This window comes from Physeter macrocephalus, chromosome 11 (assembly GCF_002837175.3).
Source record: "Physeter macrocephalus isolate SW-GA chromosome 11, ASM283717v5, whole genome shotgun sequence".
NCBI classification, from domain to species: Eukaryota; Metazoa; Chordata; class Mammalia; order Artiodactyla; family Physeteridae; genus Physeter; species Physeter macrocephalus.
Window position 1 is genome coordinate 18,618,806 of NC_041224.1, and position 18,556 is coordinate 18,637,361.

Consider the following 18,556-nt stretch of genomic DNA (forward strand, 5'->3'; position numbering starts at 1 on the left):
TATTAACGCATATATGTGGAATCTAGAAAAATGGTACAGATGAACCGGTTTGCAGGGCAGAAATTGAGACACAGATGTAGAGAACAAATGTATGGACACTAAGGGGGGAAAGCGGCAGGGGGTGCGGGTGGTGGTGTGCTGAATTGGGCGATTGGGATTGACATGTATACACTGATGTGTATAAAATGGATGAATAATAAGAACCTGCTGTTTAAAAAAATAAATAAAATTAAATTCAAAACAGAAAGTTTACTTTGGTCAGATTCTGGATAAGGTCTTCTCATTTTTGTTTTGTTAACCACCTGGCAGACCTAAGAAAAGGTGGGTCTCAAATTTGCAAAGACAATGTAAATAGAATGAGTTTTAGATTATTGGCAATCCACTGATATAAATCAGGGGTCAACAAACTACACTCCATGGGCCAAAACCAGACACTAGCTGTTGTTGAAAATAAAATTTCACTGGATCACCACCACATCCATTTGTTTATGTGTCGTCTGTGGCTGCTTTCTCACTACAATGGCAGAGCTGAGTAATTGCAGCAGAGACATTTTTGCCTGCAAAGCCTCCAGTTTTTACTATCTGGCCCTTTACAGAAAATGTTTGCCAATCCCTGATATAAAGTAAAATAAGAAACCCCTCTTGGATCACCTAAGACAGAATTTTCAGTGTTCTTACCTTGCAAAGCTCTTATGAGGATAGATTGGGTTTATTTTGTTCACTACTGTGTCCTCAATGGTGGTAAGTAGTAGGTACTCAATAAATATTGTCAAATCAATAAATAAAAACCATCCAAATTCATTTTACTCCTCAATTCCTTAGTACTCACGGTCTGAAGCACAAATCCAAATAAACTGCAAGTCAGGTTTGCTACGTGTTCAAATGAAAGAGAAATAGTGACTTTCTAGCCTACATATTATAACAGTTTCCATTTACTCAGCACTACTATGTGCCAGATACTATAATAAGCACATTATGTACATATATGTATGTGTGTATATATATTTACATATATGTATTGTTGTAACATTATTATTTCCATTTTATAGATGAGAACTTGAGACTTAGAGTAGATAAATTGTCCAAAATCACATAGTTAGTAAGTGGCTTAGTTATTTTCAAGCCCATCTTCATCCTAACCATCATAGTAAGTGGAAAGGGGCTAACTCTCATATAATCCAGAATACGAGTAAAATTTCTCTGAGATTTGTCCCACATCTAACATCCTTACCAGATCTGTTCAAAAGTAAATTAGATAAGAAGTTGTTCATTTAGATTAATGTATCTACCTCTAGAAGAGTGTTCACTGGGAACAATCCATACATTTTAAACATCTCTGGGTTGAGCTATATCAGATTACTACTAATCCTGCTTTTCAGACTCCCAGAGATAGCTGGCTCCATTTTGATGTATATAGCTTAACTTACAGTAGAAGATAATCAAGGAGTGGCCATAGGATATGCAGAAAATAGTCTTTAATTCTAGAAGAGGTAGCATGGGAGGTGAGACTAAATTTCTGTCAGGAAATTTCTGCTACCTAGTATCTATCTAACATTTTGGCAGATTACTAAGCCTTAGTTTAAGCCCCAGTTTCCTGATTAAAATAAAGATAATAATTATACCTATCACCAAGGGTTGTAAAAATCAAGAGAATTAACATATATTGTGGCTAGAATGGCGCCTAGCACATAGTGTGCAATAAAGATAATTCTGCAGTTTCAATTTTTAAAAATTGAGATATTCATGAAACATAAAATTCACCATTTTAACCATTTTAAGTGTACAATTCCATGATCTCTAGTGTATACACAATGTTGTTCAGCCATCATCTAATTCCTGGACATTTTCAGCACCCCGAAAAGAAACTCTGTGTGTATTAAGCAGTCACTCCTCATTCCCCTCTCTCCCCAGCCCCTGGGAACTACTGATTTGCTTTCAGTATCAATAGATTTGTCCATGAAGGACAAATGGACAGTTAAAATGGAATCATGAAATACATGGCTTTCTGTGTCTGCTTTTCTCACTTAGCATCGGGTTTTCAAGATTCATTCATGTTGTAGCATATATCAGTACTTCTTTCCTTTTATGTCTGAGTAATATTCATTGTATTGATATACCTATACCACTTTTTGTTTATCCATTCATCAGTTAGTGGATGTTGGGTTGTTTCTACTTTTTGGCTATTGTGAATAGTATTGCTGTGGACATTTGTGTACAAGCTTTTCTTTGAACACCAGTTTTCATTCTCTTCAATAAATACCTAGGAATATAATGAAAAGGTTATATGGTAACTCTGTGTTTAGTTTTTTAAGGAATGACCAAACTTGCACAGTGGCTGCAAAGTTTTAAATTCTGATTAAGTACAATTCGTATATTTTTTCTTTTGTTGCCTGTTCTTTTAATATCATAGCTAAGAATCCATTGTAAAAATCCAAGGTTGTATAGATTTACCTCTGTGTTTTCTTCTAAGAGTCTTATAGTTTTAGGTCTTATATTTGGGACTTTGATTTATTTCAAGTTAGTTTTTTTATATCGTGTGAGATAAGGGTCCAACTTCTTTCTTTCTTTTTTTTTTTTGCATGTGGATATCCAGTTATCTCAACATCATTTGTTGAAAAGACTGTTCTTTCTCTATTGAATGATGTTGGCACCCTTGTTGAAAATCAATTTGACCATAGATGAATAGGTTTATTTTTGGATTCTGAATTCTTATATTGAGCTGTATGTCTGTCCATATGTCATGACCACACTGTCTTGATGACTATAGCTTTGTAGTAAGTTTTGAAATCAGGACATATGAATCTTCCAACTTTGTTTTCAGGGTATTGTAGCTATTCTGGGTCCCTGGCATTTCCCTGTGAATTTTAGGATAAGCATGTAAATTTCTGCAAAATGCCAGGTGGGATTTTGATGAGGATTTCATTGAACCTGTGGATCAATTTGCGAATTATTGCCATTTTAATATTGTCTTCCAGTCCATGAACATATGACGCCTCTCTATTAAGACCTTCTTTCATTTCTTTCAGCAGTGTTTCATAGTTCATAGTGTACAAATGTTACGCTTCTTTTGTTAAACTTATTCCAAAGTATTTTATTCATTTTGATGCTATTGTCAAGGATTTCTTTTCTTAGTTTCATTTTTGGATTTTTAATTGCTAGTATGTATAAATACAGCTGATCTTTATATATTGATTTTGTATCCTACAACTTAATACATTTACTTCTTAGCTCTAATACTTGTTCTGTGATGCTTTAGGATTTACCACGTATAGGATCATGTCATCTGTGAATAGAGAGAGTATTAATTCTTCCATTCTAATTTGGATGCCTTTTATTTCTTTTTCTTGTCTAATTGCTCAGGCCAGAACAGATATCCCTCTTACTACTGATCTTGGGGAAAAGGTTTCAGACTTCACCATTTAGGTAGGAGGTTACCTGTGGGTTTTTCATAGATGCCCTTTATCAACTTGAGAAAGTTTCCTTCTAGTCCTAGTTTGTTGAATGTTTTGTTATTAAATGGTGTTGGATATGCTTTTTCTGCATCAATTGAGATGACTGTGTGGTTTTTTGTTCTTCATTTAATTAATATGGTATATTGATTGGTTTCCATGCACTGAAACACCCTTGCATTCATGGGATAAATCTCACTTGGTCATGGTATGTAATCCTTTTTATATACAGCTGGATTCAGTTTATTAGAAGTTTGCTGAGGAATTTTTGCATCTGTATTCATAAGGAATATTGATCTATAGTTTTCTTTCTTGAGGTGTTTTTCTGGTTTTGGTATCCTTCCTCCTTTATGTTTTGGAAGAGTTTAAAGAGGATTGTGATTTCTTCAAATGTTTGACAGAATTCAGTAGTGAAAGTCATCTGGTTTTGAGGTTTCGGGCTTTTCTTTTTAGGACATTAGGTTTTTTTGGTTTTTATTAACTGATCAATCTCTTGTTACAGGTCTATTCATTTTTTCTGTTTCTTCATGAGTCAGTCTGTGTGTTTCTAGACATTTGTCTATTTCTTCTGGGTTTCCTAATTGGCATACAATTGTTGACAGTATTCTTAGTGTACTATTTGATTTGCTTTTTGTTTCTTTTACAGTAGATCTTTATTTTCTTAGTGTTTGCCATGGAGATTACAATTAACATGTTAATTTATAGAAATCTAGTTTGAATTAATAGCAAGTTAGTTTCAATCGTATAAAAAATTTGGCTCCTGTCTAGCTGTGTTTCCCTTCCTTATATAGTTATTGTCACAGATTACATCTTTATACATGTATGCACATAGACATAGATCTATATTATTGTTTTATTTGAGACATAGACATTTATTATTTAAGACATTTAAGACATTTATTATTATTGCTTTAATAGTTGTCTTTTAAATCATATAAAAAATTGGAGTTACTAAGTAGAAATACATGAATATTGACTTTTATATTTATCTATATAGTTATCTTTATCAGTGTTTTTTATTTCTTTGTATGAATTGAGTTACTCCCTGGTATTTTTTTCTTTCAGCCAGAAGGACTCTCTGCAGCACTTTTTGTAGAGCAAGTCTACTAGAAATGAATTCTTATCTTTTGTTTTATTGGAATATCTTAATTTCTCTTTCTTTTTTGAGGAATAGCTTTGCTGGATATAGAATTCTTGCTTAACAGATTTTTTTAAGCACTTTGAATGTGTCATTCCATTAACTTCTGGCCACCATGGCTTCTGATGAGAAATTAGCTGTTAATGTTTTTGAGAATTCCTTGTACATAATGAGTCACTCTGCTGTTCTCAGGATTCTCTGTCTTTGAAAAGTTTGAGTGGAATGTTTCTAGGTGTGGATTGCTTTGTGTTTACCCTACTTAGGATTTGTTGAGATTTCTTGGATGTGTATATTCATGTCTTTTATCAAATTTTAGAAGTTTTCAGTCTTTTTTTTTTTTTTTTTTTTTGGCCTTTTCTCTCTTCTCCTTCTTGGACTCCTATTAAACGTATGTTGGTATACTTGGTGGTGTCCCACAGATCTCTTAGGCTCTGTTCATTTTTCTTCATTTTTTTTCTTCTTTTTGCTCCTTTTATTGGAAAATCTCAATTGACCTATCTTCAAGTTCATAGATATTTTTCTTCTACCTGCTCAAATCTGCTTTTGAGCCCCTCTAGTGATTTTTAAAATTTCAGTTACTGTTTTTTTTGTTGTTGTTGTTGTTGTTTTGAGGTACGCGGGCCTCTCACTGTTGTGGCCTGTCCCGTTGCAGAGCACAGGCTCTGGACGCACAGGCTCAGTGGCCATGGCTCACAGGCCCAGCCGCTCCGCGGCATGTGGGATCTTCCCAGACCGGGGCACGAACCCGTGTCCCCCGCATCGGCAGGCGGGCCCTCAACCACTGCGCCACCAGGGAAGCCCCAGTTGTTGTATTTTTCAAGTCCAGAATTTTTCTTTAGTTCCTTTTAAAATTTTATGTCTCTGTTGGTATTCTCAATTTGGTGAGACATCATTCTTGTTCTTTCTATTAGTTCTTTGTACATGCTCTTGAGCATATTTAAAACAGTTGATCTAAAGTCTTTCTCCAGTAAATCCAGGGTCTGGTCTTCATCAGGGACAATTTCTGTTAATTCCATTTTTCTGTGTGTGTGGGCCATACTTTCTTGTTTCTTTGCATCCTTCATAATTTTTAATGAGTACTGGACATTTTGAATATATAATGTGGTAATTAGATTATTTTACCTCATCAGGGTTTTTTAATGTTTGTTTTTTGCTGCCTGTGGTTGATGTTGTTTGTCTAGTGATTTTTCTGAACTAATTTTGTAAAGTGTATATTCTTTGCCATGTGTGGCCACTGACATCTGTTTGATTAGCTGAGGGGTCAGCTAATGATTCAGCAGAGATTTCCTTAAAGGTTTGGGACCAGAAACAAACAAACAAAAAAACCTCAAAATCTTTGGCAGTGGGTCCTGTTTATATGTTGGGGCATGCCTTCAACACTCAACTAGGCAGTTTACAACTCACCCTTAGACTTCACTTGCTGCTTGTATACAGCCTAAAGCTCAGCCAGAAGTGAGAATTTAGGGCCGTCTCAGGTGTTTTTGAGCAGCTACTCTGCCTTGGGCACACACATGTGGGTCTTCTGGTGGGAGCATTTCAAATCCCATATTCCCCAAAGCATCTCACTTCCCAGTTTTTCCTCCTAAGCTTTTTGATGTGTCTGTTGTTTACCCCAGCTGCCATCCTTTGCCTCATTTGGCACCTGCTGATAAATTTGCCGTTAAATGTTTTTGACAAATGTCCTGAACAGTTGCCTCTCTGCACTGGGAGAGACCTGAGCTTGGTAAAATAAAGGTAAGCCCTTTACACAGTCTGTCAGGGAACCAAAAGGTAGGCCAGAACAAGCAGCCACAGTTCTTGGAGGACAAAGTCCACTTTGCTTACCCTAACACTAGGAACCCACACCAGTAACTCAGATTGGCATCTTCAGGACCCTTATTGCAAATTAGCTACCTTTTGCTTGACTAAGTGCTTGACTGATTGCTGGAATCCTTTGACTAGTTTGAAGAGTACAAATAAAGTTGATTCTGACAGGTTTTGCCAGGTTATTTGCTGTCTCTCTTCAGGGACAGGCCCTTGGAGTTCCCTACTCTGCCACTTTCATTGATGTCTCATCACATCTTTTCAGTTTTGACAAACATATTATTTTCATAGGTTGTTGTTGCGTTTTTTTGTTTTTTTTTTTAAATAAAGAATGACCAGGGACTTCCCTGGTGGTCCAGTGGTTAAGACTCTGCACTTCCAATGCAGGCGGCGCAGGTTCGATCCCTGGTCAGGGAACTAAGATCCCACATGCTGTGCGGCACAGCACCCCCCCAAAAAAACCAAAAAGAATGACCATATATCTCTCCTTTACAGAGGTCATCCAAGTATTATGATAATTCATGTCCAGCTTGCCAAAAAACCATATCACATTTAGAAGGAAAAGAATTCTAACAGTTGAACCCTGTAGATCTCCTGATGTCAACAGTGTTAAAGATGGCCAGTTCACCCATAGTCCTATCAAAAATTTTTCTCTGAAAGCCAGAGAGATAAAACGTCTAACTCACTGTGTATGTGAGATGAATGTTCTAACATTCAGGTCTCTAGTAGAAATACGATGTAAAATGTGCCGTAAAAGCCAACATATATCAGGATCTTTACCATTAAAACTGCAGTTGAGGGGGCTTCCCTGGTGGCGCAGTGGTTGAGAGTCCGCCTGCCGATGCAGGGGACACGGGTTCGTGCCCCGGTCCGGGAAGATCCCACATGCTGCGGAGCGGCTAGGCCCATGAGCCATGGCCGCTGAGCCAGCGTGTCCGGAGCCTGTGCTCCGCAACGGGAGAGGCCACAACAGTGAGAGGCCCGTGTAACGCAAAAAAAAAAAAAAAAAAGAAAAAAAACCCTGCAGTTGACCATATTCCATTGTAGTTATGTGGATGTTTTCCACATAGTTTATCAGCTCAGTAGGATTGTAGCAGTTGTTCTCACTGCCTTCCCAAAAGCTTTAGCCCTTGTGAAGTGGCTCAGATGAAATCTACTAACTGAATTTAAAGAATCAACGTAGAGAGCTATGATTCTGATGCAATATTTTCTGGGTTTGAATTCTGTTTTCCTCTATTTGCCAGTAGTATGAACTTGAGCAAATTACTTCTTTTTGCCTCACTTACCTCATCAGTAAAATGGGCCTGCTAACAACTGTACTTATCTTATAGCTTTGTTATGAGGATAAAATAAGTTAAGATTCATTAAGTAATTAACAAATTTAATACATACATAAGCTAGTTTGAGGTGCAGCTTGTCTAGAGCATGTCTTTTAGATAGGAAAACCTCTGAGTTTTTCAGTTCTGTCCTCTTAGCATGAAACTAATAAGTTCTTTCCACTTATTAGTGAAATAAACCTACTGGGCAGATTCTCAAGAGGAAAATAGGCAGTATTTCTGTGTAGCCTGAGAGGCCCATTTCTAAGTCAGGAGAGAACTGTCTGTATCTACAGCTGGATGCAAAACAAAAACATAAAGTTGGAGAACAGCACAGCATCGTATCGTGTGATGGTTTGGGGGACAAGGAGGATGGACCAAGATAGTGGGATATAAAGCTAAAAAGAGAGGAAAAGACAGATGATGAAGGTTCTTGGGCATTACTGAAGGGTTTGAAATAGGAGAGCCATCTGGCCACATTTACCCTTACGGTTTATACTGCGGCAGAAAAATGGAGGATTGGGGTCAGCTTGCCAAGACTGGAAGGAGGGAAATGTCTTAGGTGACTGTTACGTAAGTCATAGATGTTCCATAATGAGCATGTATTAATTTTGTAACATAAGCAAATACATACACTCTTATTTTGTAAGAAATCTACTTTTGGAATTTCTCTGTGATATAGTCCCAATTTAATAAAATCTAAAATTAAAGTCCCAGTTAGAGAATGAGAATTCATTTGACACTTGACCTCTTTGCTCAACAAAATCTCCATCACAGAGTTTCAGTAAATAATCATCCTTTTCTGCTACATGCTACCTATCATTTAAGTATAAGGAACACATCAATTCCACTGAGCAAATGAGAATGGAAATTATAACCATATTACCTGCGAAACTTACTCTGCTAATTTTATAGCTCCTCAGCCCTCCACAAGTCAGAAAAATATTCACACCTAAGTTGAAACTTTAAAGTAGAGTGATTGCCTGGAGCAATAAACCCCAGAAAATTGGTAATGAAAGTATGGTTTGTAAAAGAGAGCTTGACAGACTAATTGTAGTCTCACTTTGCCTCTTTCCACCTCTGTTTCTTTAACAGCTATTTAGTCCCAGGTACACAGACTTTTGTTATGTTTTTTTCTTTAGTCATTTGAACTTTTTAGTAAATCAGTTTTAGGAATTAATTGAACAAATACTCAGCTAAAAAACAAGATAAAATTTAAAAAGCAACTTTATCCTCATTTTGCCCCACTATGAATGTTAGTTTTTGCAATAACTTTTAAATTTAGTGGAGATCAAGTTTTATACCCACCTTAACAGTGTGTTCTTTGTTATTGTCATGTGTTTTTTTACTGGCCGTGTAAAATGATGTTCTCTGAGTTTACACGTACACACGGGATTACATAAAATTCAATTTTAATATCCACTTAATCCAAAGTACTCTTCCTCAACTATCGTGACCTTTTAAAATATATTTAAACTATGTTAGTAATACATAAATAGTGGGCAAATTTATTCCTGCAAATTAGACTATGGAAACTGGACAGCAATGAAAATAACCTATAAAGTACTAAAAAAAAAAAGTTAAGGACAATATACATAACTATTTCTAATTATAATTATTTTGGGTAAATGCAAAGTTAACTGCCTTCAAATAGGCGTACTTTTTGACATGTGAAATTGAGATTCCATAGGTTGTTGCTTCATGGTAAATTCAATATAAATAGCAATGAAGGAACCACATATGGTAAGCCTGGGCTTCAGACATTGGCTTTAGGATTCTCAGATAAATACCTTCCTTGAAGGCACACGGATGTATTAATTTTTAATTTGTTTCTTTTTGATCTCTTAATTACTGAAAAAGATTTATTGGTTAATTTTAGGAAGGCAAGTGTTTGAAAAGTTTTGCCAAATACTGTCTTCTTTAAATGAATGTATGGTAATGAAAAGTTAAGAGGAGAGCCAAATTAGATTGAATAATTGTTCAGTCATGTGGGTCAGGCTAGTTGCATAGCCTGGTTGTTAGACTGATTGCTCAAATTACATTGCCTGGGGTCCTGCACTTGGTTGGCTGTCTTCTCAGATCTTAACAAGGTTCTGGGAATTTCTTTTACTGACAAAGTTTGCTTTGTGTTTTTCCCCTCCCCACCCCCCCAGGATGCTTCATCTGCAGACATTAGAAAAGCATATCGTAAGCTTTCACTAACTTTGCATCCAGACAAGAATAAAGATGAAAATGCAGAAACTCAGTTTAGACAAGTAAGTGAAATATGCTGTTATTGTATATGTATTTTTGTGATAATTTATAAATAAATGTTTATGGTAGAAACAGTAACCTACACGTAGACTATTTCCATTTAAAATGAGATTGTAGTTTAGAAATATAATGTATACGTATTTATTCAGTTTTTTACAAAATATGCTTTTACCAACATTTTTTTATATTAGAATCCCTAAATTCTTGGGGGGGTCATAATTGTCATAATTTTCTTGTCTAAATTACAGTTTTTGCTTTTAAAAATCACATGTTAAGATAATTATTAGTTTTGCATCTTTCAAAAAGATTTAGTTTGGTATCAAGCCTTTTTTAACCTCTTAAGGTGCTACCAAAACCATAAAATGTTACTTATAATTAAGATTTTATCTGTTCATTGTATATATGAGTGCATGGGGTTTTTGCATGTGAATTATAGTGTGTTCGTCTCCTAAGTGATTTCCTATAGTTGAGATTATTTTTAAAGTAATGCTTCTGTTTTAGTTGGTGGCCATTTATGAAGTTTTAAAGGATGATGAACGAAGGCAGAGGTGAGTGTTCATCTGCTTTTGAATTAAGATGTTGTACTTTGATGTCTCAGTTTATAAAGGAGAGAATTGTCTCAAACATTTTATTTTATAAGTTAGTATTTTATTTTCATTCCTTTCAAGATGTGCATTGTTTTTAAAATGTATGTTTATAGGAGAGTTAATTTCTATTGAAAATATTCACTAGGTTGATTCAGTACTTACAGACTTCAGGATCATGGCTTCATTAGCTAATATTTTTAACGTGAGTATCTACGCTCTGGGAAATAAAATTCCGCTTGACTTCAAACAAATGCCTATTCATTTTTGATATATCAGTAATTGCTTCTATCTGCGCTTGGGGGGCTTTTTCCCCCCTCTATTTCTTAAATGTTTTGCAATTAGGCGATTAGTGATATTCAGGTTATTACCATTTCTTGGTGTTTCCTCATCCTCAAAATAATAAACCCAATTTGTGAGTGAGAGAACAGACTTGCATAAGTCTGTAGAAGATAGGAGTAGAAGAAAAATATTTGCTTCTTTCTCCTATTTCTTTTGCCTCCGTCCCTTCCCTTCCTCTGCTCCAGTGATTCTGTGTTTAGGGTCGAACGTCAGAGAAGAGGCAGCCACCTCACTACTTTGAGAGTTCTCTGGGCCTCTTTCAGCAGAGTAGTAATGTATTTATACAGTGGTTTATATGCTAGTGACTTAAGAGGAGGTTGCAGAGAGACCCCCTTCCTCTGCTCTTCCGAACGTGTGGAAGGTAGACACTACTGTGACCGGTTTTAGAGTTTTTTTAAGCCAGACCCACGGTGAGAAATACATTTTGCATCATGCCTCAGGACACACAATCACACACACACACAACTGAAGCAAAAATTTGACAAAACACTTCTTATTGTATGTGAAACAGACTGATGTTTTCTATTCTAGGCTAGTCTAGACCAGTCTTCTTTCTTTTTAAAAACAATGCTGATTGTGGTCCACTAAGTTGATTTCAGGAGATACTAGTGAGCTACAATCTGTAGTTTGAAAATAGTGCTTTACAGTAAGAGTACCTTTGAAGAAAAAAGTAGGTGTTTGAGATTTTAGGCTAAAGCCAGCCTAAATATATGTATCTCTCTATGGAGGCTAATATATCTTAAAGACAGTCCAAAAAAGTATGCAGTGTGACCTTCTGAATCTTTTTTCAAATGTTATTACCTGGAATTATTCTGTATCCTACAATGTCAGCTACCACTCTTGGTTCTCATCTTAACTCTTTAATTTGAATACCTCAGTTTGTCAGATTGCAAAGCAAGGACTCAGGATATTCTCTTGAAGAGTTCTTTGCTTTATAATAAGGGGCTGGCATTGGTCCAGATACCATAGCAGACATTCCTCTGGTTTGAGATAATCCATAGTGTTGAAAGAGTCCTATGAGTGTGTTGAAAGAAGTGTTGGTCATTCTGTGCATATTTTCTAGTTGGTTTCTCTCACTGAGCCCCTAGTTTTGTTTCACACATCAAGAACGTGTCTGTAAAGATAGCTTTATTTAGTCTCTCTACATCTTTGGCATCAGATTTTGCCTTTTTGTTTGTTGTTATTTTAAAAGTCAGTAAACTTTGTAACAATTTCTTCCAATTACTGAAATTATTTATATCTTTTCGGAACAAATCACTTCTCATGTAAAAATTGTTTCTTCATTAACATAGACTCATCTAACATTTTCTTTTTAGGATTAGTTCCCTTTGCATTTATTGTAGAGTGTTAGTAGAAAAAAATGGATCTGACAGTTACACAAACAGCTGTAGTATTTATACCCCTTGAGGCACAAGTAACTCTTTGGTAACTGGTTTTCCTTGAGGCAAAAGTCTTAGCTAATCAAGCTGAGAATCATTCCTCTAAAGCTTGAGCCTGAGGCCGGGTGACCTATGAGTATTTAAACATATAGGAGAAATGCACCTCTACAGACAATTATCTAATGTTTATAATTCCTTTAGAAAAAAAAAAACCATAGTTTTATCTGCTGAAAGAAGATTGTCTTATACTGATATTTAAAAATGCTCTTTGGTATCACAATTATTTATTATAAATATTCATTAAATAAGTAACGTGTAACCTTCCAGGAATTTGTAATTTGGAAAATTGTCATAGACATTTTTATCTATTTATTTCCCTTACAAATAATTGTATTTTCACTGAAATCAGGTGCATTTAAAAAATCTTGGTAGAAAAGGGAATAGCATTGAAATAGATAAAATAACAAACTGGGTAACTTTTTTTTTTTTTTTTTTAAGGAATAGGCAAATTTTATTTTTTTAAACAGCCTTATTTAGGTATAATTTGCATACCATAAAAGTTACCTATTTTAAGTGTACAATTCCATGATTTTTAGTAAAGTTACAGAGTTGTGCAAACCACAACCAGTGTTAGACCATTTCTGTCACCTCAAAACATTCCCTCAAGTCCATTTGCAGGCGTTTCCCGTTCTGATCCCAGCCCCAGGCAATCACTGATCTCCTTTATGTGTCTATAAATGTGTTTTTTTCTGGACACTTCATATTAATGAAATCATCTAATATGTAGTCTTTTGCATCTGACTTCTTTCTATTATCAAAATGTTTTTGAGGTATATCCATATTGTAGCATATACCAGTAGTTCATTCTTTTTTATTGCTGAATAGTATTCCACATTCCACTTTTGTTTATCCATTCACCAACTGATAGACATTGAGGTCGTCTCCACTTCTTGGCTATGATGAACAGCGCTGCTGTGAATTATCACACACAAGTCTGTGTGAATGGATATTTTTCATTTCTCTTGGGTAGATTCCTAGGAGTATAATTGTGAATAAACTTTTAAGCTTTTTTCCCTCCCAAAGGCATAGACTATAGCATGAAAAAAGTTTTCCTGGTTCGTGTAAGGGAGATTAATATAGAAGTCTTCTGAACTCCTTAGGTAACTTGCTTATTTTAGGAAATAGCAGCTCAGCTATGTTCTGACATAAATTTCTATCCAAGTGCCCTGAGTGTTAGCTGGAATAAAGTACTGAGTAGATCCTAATCACTACATATATACACTAGATTGTGGTTTAGTAATACTAGCATATTTACTTTTGTTTAAAATCTATTTTAAAATATTACCAGTATTCTTTTGCTAACCCTCTTGTGCAACTTAACATTTTTTTGTCTATTTTATGGTACTATATTTGTAAAAGTTCAATGTATTTTTTTTAGTTTACTAAGTAAAGTTACATTTTATTTACAAATCCAATGGAAAGTATAGTTTTCTCAGCTTTAATCTGCGAAACTTTTACAAATCTATTACCTCCTTATTGTAAATTTGATTCCAGGTGTGTTTGATTAAAAATAAACATTAACCTGAGAATAAAAAATCTATCTTAGTACCTTCCCTAATTAGGAGATATTATAAGACACATATTATATACAATATATAAAGTGCTGTGTACCACAATTTTTGGCACATATGTACATTTTATAAAAGAGAGTAAGATCAATTAATTTAAGCTTGTTTCCTATTTATGATCTTTGTACAATTAATTTTTATTCTTAAGTTTCAATATGTGACCTAAGTAGATGTTGTTACTCTTTTAAGCTAAAAATTCTAACTTTTTACAATGGGAGATTCACAATTTAGGCAAATGCTAGAATTATTTCAATATTCTTTTTCATAATATACATGTTTTCTATTTTAATTTCATAGTTACTATTTTATTCTTCAAAGCATGCTAATAATATTTTTAATTTACGTACTTTTTTTTCTTCTGGTAATTTAAACATTTTTAGGTTTACTTTCCAATGTTTGTATTAGGCTAAATATATTTGATGAATTGCAGACTATAGATTGGAACTCACATAATTATGTAACCATTATTATCTTCATCATGTGCATTTTAAGAAAATCAAATGATATAAACATGTATTAGGCCATATGTAGAATTGATCAATGTTTTAATTTCTAATTAATAGTTCCATATGATTTTTTACATTAGTGATATTTTCATCATAGAAATTTACTTTTGTATTTTCTTATAATATTCATACATGTGTACATTCTTAATCTGATTTTAACAAATTGTTAAGAGCAATTTGTATGAGCTTAATTATTTTAACAGTGTTATGTGTTAAATATAGAAAAGGCATAACAGTGATGTTTTAAATTTTATATGTTAACACATTTTTTTCTTAAATAACTTATGAATATAATGTCTGTGTATATTTTAAGAAATATCTTTATTTTTTCAGTGTTTCAGGAAAGCAGTGATTTATCTTTTAACAGCATATATTCTAAAAAGTGAACTATAATAGAAGCTATCTGCCCTTAAAATGGCCAGTCGTGTGAGCCATAATGTTCATTGATAGTAAAATCAATAGAGCATTGATTCTAAGCTTAATCCTTGGAGACTGTTGTTTAGGGTGGCAGACGTAGCCTAGTAAATATCTAGTTTTGTTTAATGTGTTCAGTGCACAAGGTTTTGCTATCTTGAATTTAGCTGTGCACTAACAATTTATATGTGGGGTAGAAAATAGTAGCTATTAACAGACACATAGCGTTTCAAAGATGATGGTGATAAAATATTTGATACGAGATTTGCAGCTATGAGCTCAGCTGGGTTTTCTTCCAGTACAGTTTAGATCTAAAACAAATTTAACACTTAGCAATGCTCTTAGGGAATTGTCGCCACTTTCTTAGATGTTCTTTATTAATAGCCACACTTTTTACTTGAAGTTATTTCATGGGAGAGATTAGCTGAAAATAATTATTTTTATATTCTGCCTTTTTTCCTCAACAAATCTGAAGTAGAATGTAGATTCAGAATAAATTCAGGACTTCATTCATTGGACTTCATTCAAATGTTGTAATCTTGCATTATACCTCTTGAAACCTTTTTGCCAATCCATTTCTAATCTAAAATGAGTCAGTTTTTACAGAAATAGATTTAAAGATAAATTTTCGAGGACAGGAATGATAACTTTTGATGAAATCATGTTATTATGTCTTGATATTAGTGTTCAAGAATTGCTATGTAAATATTGAAAAAGAATATTTAATATCAAACTTTGGCCCAGCTACTACACAACCATATTTTAATTAGCAGATTCTTGTATACTACACAATTTGCCTGCCTTTAAGAATTTAGTACAACTAATGTCCTTTGCTTTGAACATTGGTTATTCTGATCTGCCATTATTATTAATAATCTAAGTTGATCCTAAAAGTCACGTTTTCTAGATAGCCTGATAAAATATATTTTGAATTTATAACCAATATTTTTTGTACCGAAAAAAGAGGCTGCCTGTAATAAATCCTCTGCTTTATTTTTTTAAGCATATCTCCAAGGTATCAATTTAATAACTATCAAAGTAGCTACTGCAGTTGTTGCATTTAAATTGATTTACATGTCAAGACTGGCAGTTTAGCAGCTGCGCTATTATTCCTAGATCGGTCAATTTACTTGAGAAAAACCTACTACTGAGTTCTACTGACCTGCCTGACAATATAGGCCCTATTTCTATTCCTGTAATTAGGCCTGCGACTAACTCAGAATATTTTTAATTAAAATATTTTGGTCAATGTGTTGCACCAAATTAGGCCTTTCAGTGAAGATTTAATTCTGGAAATAGTGTGATTAGAATATTTAATGAGTTGTGTTGAACTGAGATTAACAGGTTGTGTGTTTTGAACATTGTGTGTGACCATTTTGAGTTTTACAATCATAAATGTTATTCCTGATTTTTAACCTTAAAAATATTTGCCTCAATAACTGTCTGACGGGTAAATTTAAATTCAGTTGAAATTTCATTCTAAAGAAAGCAGATTTAAAATGCATTACTAGGAAAACTGTTATTTGTTATGTTCTTCCCTTTCAGCAAAGCCAAAAAATGAGGAAATTGCCACTTAAATGTTTACAAATAAACAGTTTTATCGAGAAATTGGTTGTTTCCACATCTCCTAATTTGGGAATTTTTTATTCTCTAAAGGAATGTGACCAACATAAAATTAAAAAGTGCTCATTTTATAGGCTCTTTATGTCACTAAGAAGCTTTGATAAAATGATAAATATTTCAACCTTGAACCTTTGTAAAGGAGTGGAAATAAAAGCACTGACTAGAAAATTTATCCTGATTTTGATTCCATTAATATATAATTCATGGTAGCAAATAGAGCTCTTATCTTGATTTTCTCCCATTGAGAGCCTTCCTCTTGTTGCTGACTTTCATGGCGGGGCCCCTCTGCAGCCTGCAGTGGAGAGGTGGACTCTGGCTCCTTCAGCCTAGCTGCCATTACAGGAGTCACATCACTGGGGTTTAAACGCACAGGGTCTGGGATCCACAGCAGATTACTGTGTGCCTTTTTGAAGGCTGTCTGTGATTGGATACAATGTTTTGATTTATAGGCCATTGTAATGCTGATAATCTATATAAATGTTATCTCTTCTGGAGAAATTCTTTTCTCTTTCCTCTTTTTACATATAAGTACAAATAAAGTTTTTTTTTTATTTTAAACTCCCTATGAAAAACTGTTATATTTGCTGCTGTAGGTATGATGATATTCTGATCAATGGACTTCCAGATTGGCGACAGCCTGTATTCTACTACAGGCGGGTGAGAAAAATGAGCAATGCTGAGCTGGCATTACTTTTGTTCATTATTCTCACAGTGGGTCATTATGCTGTGGTTTGGTCAATCTACCTGGAAAAACAACTGGTAAGTATTGGTAATAAATCAAATGATCTAGCCTCCTTAATTTTATATGGAATTTCAGACATTTATTTTTTCAACTGATAAAAATTTCAACCTTTCTGTATATACTCATTATCCTAATATTTTTTGTACTCAGCATTTAGTATTTGATATGTTTCTATTTCAAGAATCCATGACATAAGAAGAAAATATGTTTCTTTTTAAAAATGTGGCATTTGAGTTTGTTACAAAATTTTGTGAAGGCTCAAATATCTAACTGAAAATTAGAAGGTAGAGCTATGTTTTCTTAATTGTCACCTTCCAGATATACATATTTTTTATGTAAAATGATTTTAGAAATTTTTGTGTTGCAGGCCCTTATATAAAGAAAAAAGCTTTTAACTCAGTAAAACTTGAAATGAGTATAATTTTATAATTTCAGAGATCAGTTGGTTAAAAAATATTACATTTTTCTTAGCCTTATATACTACTACATAGTTTATTCTGCTATGGGCTTTTATTTATATGCTAAAGATAAACATATTTATCAGTATTCATGAATTAGCATCTGTTTACTCATTCTTTTTGAAGTGACATTATTAAAGTTGGATGAATGAGAAAAAGTAAGTTGAATGCCTTCTCTTCTTAGAAAACTTTGATTGCTATGGAGATACACATGACTGACAGTGCTGAACTTCATGTGTGTTTAAGGACTGGTTACCATGGCAACAGTTATTGTTAAAGATTGATGATTTTACTTAATCATGTTGGACCCTACATACATTTGCATAAATGTTCTTCTATAATGTTTACCCTTCACAGAAGACTCTTGATAACATTTGAAGAGTACATGTTGATGATAACCTGTAACCATAATTTTTTCCACATTAAGGATGAACTGCTTAGTAGAAAAAAGAGAGAAAAGAAAAAAAAGACAGGTGGCAAGACTGTGGATGTATCAAAACTTGGTGCTTCAGAAAAAAATGAAAGGTGGGAGCATATAAAAACATTTTATAATTCAAAATTGTTTTAAAATATGTCTTTAACGTGATTCAACTTCATATGTATATCCATTTCAGATATGCTAACATTTACATCTGTATTCAGTTTATAAAAGACTAATAATGTGCCATAGTTTATGAAACACATTCTAACCTTAAGCAAAAGTTCTACAGGTTTTTCCCTTTGTAAAGTGTTCATATATATTTAAATAATTAAACCCCTGAATTCTTGTTATTTGAAAAATTTATACTGAACTTTAGAAACAAAGTATTACTAAAGAGTCTATCACTGTAGTGTTTAGCTCAGGAGTGACAGTATGTAGAGAGACAGTGATATGCAGCACACTCAAAGAGATACCACCATTTCTTCTATTGATTCATAGGA

The 18,556-nt window shown here is 34.0% G+C and overlaps 1 protein-coding gene and 1 non-coding gene across 2 annotated transcripts in view; both read left to right on the forward strand.

Annotated features, from left to right (window-relative positions):
• DNAJC1 (DnaJ heat shock protein family (Hsp40) member C1) overlaps nt 1-18,556 on the forward strand; it is a 198,001-nt gene that overhangs the window by 64,999 nt on the left and 114,446 nt on the right. The window contains exons 2-5 of the mRNA XM_024129642.1: nt 9,860-9,961; nt 10,461-10,507; nt 17,029-17,194; nt 18,063-18,160. Of these exons, the coding sequence (XP_023985410.1) occupies nt 9,860-9,961; nt 10,461-10,507; nt 17,029-17,194; nt 18,063-18,160 (413 nt within the window). The remainder of the gene's footprint in view (nt 1-9,859; nt 9,962-10,460; nt 10,508-17,028; nt 17,195-18,062; nt 18,161-18,556) is intronic.
• TRNAG-UCC (transfer RNA glycine (anticodon UCC)) lies at nt 6,735-6,807 on the forward strand. The gene has a single exon. It is a non-coding gene; the product is annotated as a tRNA-Gly (tRNA).